The following is a 10,689-nucleotide window of genomic DNA, read 5'->3' on the forward strand; positions in this document are numbered from 1 at the left end:
TCCGGGGCGCCCGCGGTCCCCGCCCACGCGAGGGAGGGTGGAGGGCGCGCGCCGGTGCAACGAGGTCTGGGCGCCGCTCGCAGCCCGCTGCTCCGCCACCGAGCAGGAAATCTGTCCCGCCAGGTCCAGCAGCCTCCTCCGCTGGGCTCCGGCTCCCGCTCAGGCTCGGGCTCCGCGGCGGGGGCGGGGCCCGTGCGCTGCGAGCTGCGACTGCGACGCCTGGTGCCGGGCCCCGGGAGCGCACCCCGGCCCTGCCCTCCCCAGGGCGCCAGCCCCGCCCGGCCCGCGCAGTCTCCACCCCGAGGACACCAGGCTGGTGTCCTGATTCTGGGGCGCCCCTGTCCCCTCTCTGGACCCAGAGTGTCAAAGAGGGTGTCAAGGGGTGACGGCATTTAGACTAGCCCGAAAGAAGATTCAGGGCCCTTCCTGTCCAGCCTTGGCCCTGGACACCAGGACATGGTCTGGCTGGGGACACAGTTTAGGTCCTGCGGCTCCCCACACCGGCCCTGCTTGGGAGAAGTCGGTAGACCTGCGGGCTGTCCGGGAACAGACACGCCCTCCCAGAAAAGGGTGCGTGGCGCCCCATGGTGGGTGCTGGAGCGTGTACAGGCAGCAAGGAAAGTTCCCCGCAGAGCTGAAGACGCACAGAGGCGCTCAGGGCAGGGACTGGGCTTCCTGTTTTTTCATTTCTCCTGACTCCGCTCGTTAATTTTACCTGCCAGTTTGACACAGCCGGAATCACCTGGGAGGGGAGCCTCGTGGAGGAATTGTCTAGATCAGGTTGGCCTGTGGGCACGTCTGTGCTGGATTGTCTTGATTGCTCATTGATACTGGAAGACCCAGCCTACCATGGGCGGCACCATTCCTTGGCCAGGGGCTTCTAAGAGAAACCGGGATGACCTCAAGCAAGCTGGACCCAGTCTGCGCTCTCTCGTCTCAACCGTAGACCTGAAGCTTTAAGCTCCTGCCTTGACTTACCCAGAGTAATGGACTGCAGCCAGGAAACCCTTTCTTCCCCAGTTGCTTATGGTCAGGGTATTCTATCACAGCAACAGAAACGAACAGAGAGCAAAGACATTCCTTCTGAAGGGCAGAAAGGGCGACAGAACCGTGGTACCCGGCTTGGTTCTGGACCTTTTGGGTGGGGTTGGGCCAAGGCACAGCCTCATGAAGATACTACATTCTGTGGTAGGGACCTTGCTCATTAAGCTCATGAATGAATGATTGGAGAGAAAGAGGCAGTTAGGGGTGTCCCCTCACCTTTCTCAATCCTCAGCAGTCATACTGACAGAGCTGCAGACTGGAAGCTTAAAGACCCATTGTCTTGCTGAGAATGCACTTCCCTTCCCATGGTGCAAAATGTGTAAAGCTATTGGAGAAGCGAGCTTGGCCTCACTTCCGGCCCTGCACAGACCTGCCGCCACACCCCTCGGACCGAGCACAGCCTTCCTCCTGGCCCCTATGCCCCTGCTGCTGGGGGCCTATCCAGCCCGGCAAACACCAGCCATGAGCATAGCTAAGGTGGGTTCCCAGACCTCTTCTGCAAGCTCAGTTCCCCCCAGCTTCTCCTGTCACCGTGGATCCAGTCCTTGCTCTTAATTTCTTGACCTTCACCTCTGTCTCTAATTCATCTCCAAGTCTATTTCCTGTCTAGTTTCTCTACATCTGATCTCAGACCCCTGCTTAAATAAAATCTCCATCCAGGAGGCTGGCGAGTGGGTCAGCGGTTAAGAGCTCTGGCTGCTCTTGCCCAGGGCGGTGATTCCATTCCCAGCACTCACATGGCTACTAGCAACCAACTTTAACTCCAGTTCCAGGGGACCCGCCGCCCTCTTCTGCCCTCTGAAGGCATTACATGACATGGGTGCACTTAACAAACATGCAATACATTCATACACATAATATAAAAATAATACATATTTTTTTAAAACCCTCCATCCAGAATAAAGCCCAAACTGCATCAAGGCTGTGCCCAACTTGCCTGGTGGCCCCTGAGCTCCTGGTCACCTGTTCCAACCTTGGTTCCTTTTCTCAGTGTCTGAGACAAGCCCCTTTCTACCTGGACACTTCCCCCTTTGATACCTTCTTACCCATTGCCTTCCCAATGGCCTCCTGTCCATCTCCTCTTCCATGATCCTCATCATTGACTGTGGGTATTTGGGGGTTTATTTGCTCTCTGGGTATCTGTCTTTACCCTCTTCCTTTGCCCCAGGGCTGGAAGCTCCACCAGCCCAGGCTAGCCTCTCTCCATCTTCTCTGATCCTGCAGCATCAGGCACACCCAATAGTCAGATGTCAGTGAGCAAGTGGGCTGGCAGAGCAGAGGAGGACAGTAATATCAAGCAACGCTGTCACCTCCCCAGACTCAAGTGGGACTGGTGGCTCCCTCCTGAATGTGTCCTCAAAGAACATTCCAAGTTAGCTGTGGCCAAGTGGCCCAGTAACCTCTGGATTTTCCTGCCGTTTGGGCTGCAGAGCCCAGCTGATTTACAAGGAGGTGACAATTTCAAAGCCCTGATAAGCACAGTTGAGCTTGTTAACACTGCCGGGGTAGAGCTGGGGAAGCAGAGACCCACCGAAGAGGGAATGTGTTGCCTTTGTCAGACATCTGCTGTTGGAAAGTAACAGCCTTGAGAAGATGAGGAGGAGGCAGACGGCTGTCTTTCCCAGTAATCTCTGCCCTGTTGGACCCCAAAGCTTTTTCTAGGAACTAAGTGGTATTCCTGAACAGCTTCTGGAGCCCAAGACACCCTGTCATACAGACACTACCCTTTTTTGGTGTCTTTGCTTCTTGCTTGGGCTCCTGGCTCCTATCAACAGCGAATTCCCCTCCCCGCTTTCTAGACTTCCAGGACCTTGCTGCCTCATAGCATCCTGAACGCCCCATCACCTTTGTCTTTTAAGACCTGGACCATAGCCCCTCTAGGGCCACAGGTTCTTCTGCCTATCGGAGCCCATCTGAGGCCTGTGTACTGTCCTCTGCTCTTGAGTTCTCTTATGCACCTGGCTGTGTTCCTTTCCTCAGGATGCCATTCCATCCCAATCCAGGCAGTTTCCGGGACTGTACCAACACTAGACCATGTGCTCTCTCTTCCATTATACTCAAGGAGTGACTACTGGATATCTCTGCAATAACTTTTTTTTTTGACACAGGATCTCATGTAGCCAGGATCGGCCTCAAACTCAATATACAGCCAAGGATGGCCTTGAATGCCTGATCCTCCGTTGTGGCTCACCAGGACTATGACATTTGGGGGCTGGAGAGGTAGCTCGGCTGGTAAAGTGCCTGTCTTACAAGACTGGGAACCTAAGTTCAATCCCTAGCACCCAGGTAAGCAATCCCAGCCCTGGGGTGGTAGATACTGGTAGAGCCGTCAGTGGCCAAGTAGTCTAGCCAAATAAGTAAGCCCAGGTCCCAGTGAGAGACCCTGTGTCCAAACCATGGTGGGGTGCTGGAGAGCTGGCTCAGTGCTTAAGAGCATTGGCTGCTCTTCCAGAGGAGCTGAGTTCTGTTTTCAGCACCAACGTGGTGGCTAACAACCGTCTGTAACTCCAGTTCCAGGGGATCTGATGCCTTCTTCTAGCCTCCATGGGCATTTCACTGCATGGGTGCACTTACATACATGCAGGCAAACATTTATACACATTAAAAAAAATCCAAAAAATTTAAAAACAAGGTGGATGGCTCCTGAGGAGCTACACCAGTGGTTGACCACAGCCTACATGCACATACATACAACACACACACACACACACACATACACCTCCCCATGCAAACATACATGCACATATAGCTACACATATACAAACAACCCCCATGCACACACACCTACATGCACACAACACACACAACAGCACATATGCACACAGACATAGCTACCTCGTCATGTACACACATATGCACACATAGCTACACACACAACCCCCATGCACACACACCTACCCACACATAACACACACAGCAGCATATACACACACAGACATAGCTACACACACATGTACCTCGCCGTGCACACACATATGCACACATAACTATACACGCAACCCCTGTGCACACACACCTACACATATACAACACACACAGCAGCATACACACACAGACATAGCTACACATGCATGCACCTCCCCATGCACACACATATGCACACACACAAGCAACCCCCATGCACACACATCTACACACACAACTGTTCACTTATGCACACACATGCATGTATACACACATAGTTGTGCACATACACACATAGCCATACACAAGCAACCCCCATGCACACACACCTACATACACAACACATACAGCAGCATATACACACAGACATAGCTACACACATATGCACCTCCCCATGCACACACATGTACACATAGCTACACACACACAAGCAACCTCAATGCACACACACACACAACTGCTCACTTATGCACACACATGAATATATACACATAAAGGTATACACACAAGAAACCCCATGCACACACACACCCCACACACATACACACTGGAATTTTCATCCCATAGAAAGTCTCCTCCCTTTCCTTTCCAGAAAACGATCCAACCCGGCCAAGGACTACCATTGTTCTGACGTCTGTTACCATAGATAGTTCTGACTGCTCTAGCTCTTTACAGAATGTGATTATATAGTGCATTATATATAGGCAGATGGCTCTGTATACGCTCTGTTATTTCTAGTTTCTTTTACACAGCAAAATCTTTTTGAGATTCGTTCTTTATTGCTATCTATGGTTAGGTAATGCATGGTTTCCTCTAGTTTTAATTCTTTTTCTCCTTATCACTGTTTTTAGAAATTTGATTTCAATGTGTCTCATGGCTTTCTTTCGGTCTTCTTGGTTTAAGATATTATTTTAAAAAATATTTTATTTATCATTTTTATTTTATGTGTATGAGCATATTGCCTGCATGTGTGTTAGTACACCTGTATTGTGCAATGCCTGCAGAGGTCTGAAACGAGCATCAGATTCCCCTGGACTGGAGTTACAGACTGTTGTTAGCCACCATGTGGGTGCTGGAATCAAACCCAGGTCCTCTGCAAGAGCAGCCATTGCTCTTAACCGCTGAGCCATCTCACCAGCCCCTAAGATATTATTTTTAATTGTGTATATATGTGTGTGTCTGTGCCCATCAAGTCCAGACATATAGGATTTCCTGGAACTGGAGTTGCTGTTGTGAGCAAGCAGACATGGGTGCTGGGAACCAAACTCTAATCCTGTGAGAGATCAGCAAGTGCTCCTTCCTGCTGACCCATCTCTCCAGCCCCTATCTCCTTGGTTTAAAGTTTATCCAAGTTGCAGATTTTCAGCTATTATTCCTTCAAAAATGTTTCTTTCTCCTCCCACTTCTGGGACTGCAATAATATGCACACGATGTCTCCTAATACTGTCCATCAGATCACCCAGGCTTTTACATTTTAAATTTGTGAGCTGTTTTCCTCAACGAGTTTGTTCAGTTCCCATTGCAAAGCTTGTCACTTACCAACCCCCCCCCCCCATGGTGGTTCATCTCCTGTTAAATTCATTCTGTGATTGTTTCATCTCAGATGTTGGAATTTTAGGTCACAGAACTTCACTTGATTCTGCAAGTGCACCCATGCTGTGCAGTGCCCAAGGAAGTCAGAAGAGGGCATCAGATTCCTTGGAACTAGAGTTATGACAGTTCTTAGCCACCATGTGGATGCTGGGGTTTGAACCCAGGTCTTCTGCAAGAACAGCCAGTGCTCTTAACTACTGAGTCCTCTCTCCCCTATAATGCATTTTGAGTCTTTGCTTACTACCTTTAATGTTTATGTTATCTTTGAGTGTGTTTCTGTTCTATTCGGGGGAGGGAGGCCTTGCTATTTTCCTTCTCTATTTTTATTCTAGTCTACTGTTCATAATTTCTCCTTGTTAGCTGAAGGCGAAGTTCTTGAGAGTCTAGAAGAGCTTTAACTCCTCAGAATGTATCTACAGACACCCATCCCCCAGGCCAAGGTGCTAGGCTTAAGGCTATTCCTTCTTCGTTCTGCCCTGAATGCCTAAGGCATCTCCCAAGGCTTTTCTACCCTGGTTGAGTGGAACTTTGAAGACTTCCAGCACAGTTCCACCGCTGGGATCTCTGTGATGCTCACAGCCCTCAAGAGCTATTTTCCCACTGGCCTTGGAGTCTCATCCTGTTAATGCACAGCTCAGCGTTAGACTGAAGATGTCAGAGGATTCAGGATGGTGTCCAGAGCCACATTTGTGCATAATTGGAATTGTGCCCCGTACTTTCCACCTGGTAGAGGCCATAAAGCTTGATTTCTGTTCTTAGCCAGAAACTAAAGGACTCTTGTTCCTGCTTCCCTTCAAGCTGCAGTTAGAGGCATTCTCAAGGCAGAGATTAGAATGTGGTGACTTGACTTCATTTGTTCATGTGTGTGTGTGTGTGTGTGTGTGTGTGTGTGTGTGTGTGTTTAGCAGGAGAAGTTTGCTATCCCTTTATCCCTTTGTCCTGGCTATAGTGGATATTAACCATGATTTTAAATACTGTCTCATTTTTTAGTAATTATTTGTATGTATCCCTTTCCCAGGGAAGTGAAGCCACTAAGTCTATGTTCTACCCTTAAGGGGAAGACAATCAGCTCATCCCACAGGTAAGTTTTGTGAGAGGACTTCGGACTGCTGATGTGCATTTACAATTTCCCTGTGTAATTGAGGAACATGATAAAAAGAGAAATGCAAACTATGTTGTGAACCTGTTTATCATCTCAAGAAATGAGGGGGTGAGTTTCTCTGAGGATCAGAAATGACCATTGGTAGACTGTTAACCAGTGGACAGAGCAGGCTTGAGTTACGGAAATCTAAGAGTGTTCAGAACCACTTCCACCAGGGTATCAAAGACGTGAAGACCTACCCTCCCGAGTCATCATTTAAATAGTGTGCAAATAGGCTGTTGTTTGGAAGAGGGATTTGAAGGACACATCTCCCCAATAAGGTCTGAGAATAACCTAGAAGAAGGTTAAGCCTTTCCCCTCTCGCACCTTAGGACCTTGACTAAGGCTTGGGGTCTCATTTGGGAGTAGTGGTAAGGAATAAATCCACCATCAATAAGTGAATTATTCTTAATTAATTAATTTTTATTTTGTGTATGAGTGTTTGGCCTGCAGGTAAGTGCACCTTACATATGCTTGCAGAGGCCAGTTGAGGGTGTCAGATCCTCTGAAGCTGGAGTTACAGATGGTTGTTAGCCACCCTGTGGGTTCTGGGAACCAAACCCAGGTCCTCTGCAAGAGCAGCCAGTGCTCTTAACCGCTGAGCCATCTCTCCAGCCCTGGTAAGGCGACTCTTGCGGCTTTACACTATCCCTTCGGGGGTACGGGTCTACACTCTTGTTATCTAGGCACTCAGTTATGTCCTAACACTGTGGTTGACCCGGCTTCCATGGCAAGACAAAGGTTATAAATTAATCATGTGATTGAGGAAGTCCTGGGAAGACCATGCCTGTCCCTCATTCATGCTGGGTGGCTGCAACCATAGCAACTGTTTATTCCAGACCAAAGTTCAGCTTCTGCAGATCTTTATGACTGTGTTCACAGTTCAACGTTCAATAGCAAAACCCTTCCTATGAAGGGCTTATATTCACAAAGGACTAGACTTCCTTTCTAAACACCAGACTCCAAATGATCAGGCCTGAAAACATTCTGAGATCCTTGTTGTTTTGCCCCAGGGAGCTCGTTTTCCTGAGAAAATGCCGACCACTCAGAAAACATTGATGTTCCTCTCCGGCTTTGTCACAAGCCTGGGTTCCGTGGCTGTCATCTGCTCAATTCTGGGGACACAAGCATGGGTCACCAGCACAATTGTCTTCACAGACATGATCTCCAATGGCACCATTGCCATCTCCTATGGGCTTTTTGGTGGTGTGAGTACCCAAGATTTGAGAGAAGGACTCCAAGAACTGGACAAAAACTTTGAAGGTAAATAATAATCTCATTTGAATGAGGGATAGGAAACATAAATACGATTCATGTTATTTCATATTTGGGGCAAATAACCAGTCGAAACTAATTTTCTCAAAGCACCGAATTGGCCTGTCATTGACGTAACTCACAATTTTGAAGAGGCATTCACCATTATTTCAGTTTCCTGGGCTCTGGTTATCTGTTATCATGAGAGTCTAAATCGCTCTAGTAGCATCTGGGTTTGAACGGTACCTATTTTATTGATGAGTAAATAATTGAGAGTATCTGGCAGCTTCATGGTATTTGGAGCTGGCAGGAGAAGCATTTTTAAGTGCATTGATCATGATTTTGACTTAGGGCAACAACCTCGGTCCAGAACTTTGTGAGCAATAATGTAGGGAAAGGGCGAGACAGAGAACGGAATCCACATCAAGTTTCTAGTCCTCAGCTTTCCCCAACCTAGGTTGAATCTGCACTCTTATATCCAGAACATCTCGTTGATGGGAATGAGATTTAATTCCTATTAATTCTATGAATCGTATCTTTCAGAAATTCCCATTTTTCCCAATTCTTGTACAATAATGTTTTGCTCTTAATGTGTGTAAAATAAGAAATTGATGAGATGGATAAGCTGGTGTAGTTACTTGAATTTTGGAGTTTGATATCTAGAGTTGTGACTTTTGAAAAAAAAAAACAAATGAACACATCTTTGGCTAGACGTTGTGGCGCACACCTTTAATCCCAGCACTCAGAGGCAGAGGCAGGTAGATCTCTGTGAGTTCTAGGCCAGCCAGAGCTACATAGTGAGACCCTGTCTCAAAAAAAAAATGATATAGCATGTAAGTGGGCTTTGTTTTGAACAGTGAGATGTGCAGGTATGTACAGGCATTCCCAGGTAGTACAGAATCATTGTCTTTTAGCTTATAAATGTGCACCATCTTCTACCTTACACAAATGTAAGATTCAATCCCCATGTTGTAATCTAGGATTGAGCTCTAGGTTATGATTCCATTAATGGAATGGTTTCCTTAAATCCAGGACAGCATGGTTATGTTTGCAAGCTGTGAATATGTCTTTTGGCTGGTAGTAAAAGCCATGTGTTCCCTGGGTTTCAGCTGCCACCTCACCTCCCCTGTTTGGGACACAGCCTCTCAGGAGAGTAGGAACACCTACAACCAGGAGCTAAGATTTCAAAGACTTACCTAACTCTCAGGGATATTGTTTTCCAAACAAAAAGTGTGCTTGTGTGTAGATCCCTGGGCACAATTAAACATTTTAAATTTGAGACAGAAACCTCTTTGGTTTTCAAAGTTGAACTGGGAGCAGTTGATTCCACCTGGGGATCGAAGGCCTTAGTGGACGCTCTGACTCACTCTCTAGTCAGAGAGGCCCAGAGAAGGGTAGGTCAGGTCTGGCTTAAAAGTTCTGTGTGACAGCGTTGAGCATGCTGGTGTCTCGAGAGCAGGGATAGCAGTAGTACATTGCTTGGGGTCAGTGCCAGCTGGGCACTTTAAGCCTGGGAACAGCAGATGTGGAATCTTTGCACTGCCTTTGCCTGGCTCTATGTTTTCACTCTGTTACTAGAAAGCCACACTATTCACCCCATACCTCACTGCACAACCTCCAAATGTCACAGAAGGTGAACCAGGTGATGAAGGGCACTGCACAGTTGTGCTGGTTGGCACCTAACAGCCTCTTAGAACTGCTTTTGTGCCATGACAGTGGTAAGGTAGTAATGATTGAACCTGGAATACATGCGAACAGTTCTCTTAGACAGGAAGTCACGGCCCCAGAACCCTTCTGCTGCATTCAGGTGCTAAGACTCCTCGAAGGGTTCCCCTGTCTGCAGAATACAGTATTTACAGTGAGGAACGGGGCTGTCCTGCCAGCAAGCCATGTCCACAGTCCAAATAGGAAGCCCGTTGTTAAGAGCAAATGGCGTCTGCATAAACCGTGTTCCCCTGCCCAATACAGGTGAGTTGACGGCTCCCCTTGGGTAGTCAAGCATATTTGATTCAGTGCTAGGGTCAGGACATACTGAAATCCTCGGGCCATAGTGCATATCACCAGGCCCTCCTGTATTCTGCATGGGGTCTAACATATTGTGTCTGTTCAGGCTGTAGATTTTTTATTTTTTTATTTTTTGGTCTTTTTGAGACAGGGTCTCCCTGTAGCCCCAGCTGTCCTGGAACTCACTATGTAGATCAGGCTGGCCTTGAACTCACAGAGCCTGCCTCTGCCTCCCAAGTGCTGGAGTTAAAGGCGTGCACCACCACACCCGGTCAGGCTGTAGATTTTTAAATAAAGAGCAGAATGTATGACAATATCTGCTTGCAAAGTGTCAAGATAATACAGCTAACAGCAGGTCAGTGAGTGAAGAGGTGCCTAGGTAGTCCCAGTTGGGAAATTCCTGCTGTGAAATTGGACTGATGGTGAGCTCATGGGTCCTGGCTTGTCCAACACCCAGATAAGTGACAGGTCTACTCTGTCTAGTCCTAAGCAGACGATCTTTGCTATTTCTTTCTTTTTTTCATTTATTATTTTTATTTTTATGTGTATGAGTGTATTTCCTGCATGTGTAAGTGCACCCACCCGTGTCGTGCAATGCCACGGAGGTCAGAAGAGGGCTTCAGATTCCCCTGGAACTGGAGCTAAGGACAGTTCAAAGCTGTTATGTGGGTGCTAGGAATCAAACCCAGGTCCTCTACAAGAGCAGTCAGTGCTCTTAACTTCTGAGCCATCTCTCTAGGCCCTACCAA

At 47.8% G+C, this 10,689-nt stretch overlaps 1 protein-coding gene across 1 annotated transcript in view; it reads left to right on the plus strand.

Moving 5' to 3' along the window:
• Nucleotides 1-7,627: 7,627 nt before the first annotated feature.
• Nucleotides 7,628-10,689, plus strand: part of Clrn3 (clarin 3) — an 18,299-nt gene continuing 15,237 nt past the window's right edge. The window contains exon 1 of the mRNA XM_008832127.2: nt 7,628-7,945. Within this exon, the coding sequence (XP_008830349.1) occupies nt 7,717-7,945 (229 nt within the window). The 5' untranslated portion in view covers nt 7,628-7,716. The remainder of the gene's footprint in view (nt 7,946-10,689) is intronic.

The sequence above is a fragment of the Nannospalax galili genome, unplaced genomic scaffold (genome assembly GCF_000622305.1).
Source record: "Nannospalax galili isolate Female #2095 unplaced genomic scaffold, S.galili_v1.0 scaffold810, whole genome shotgun sequence".
NCBI lineage: Eukaryota > Metazoa > Chordata > Mammalia > Rodentia > Spalacidae > Nannospalax > Nannospalax galili.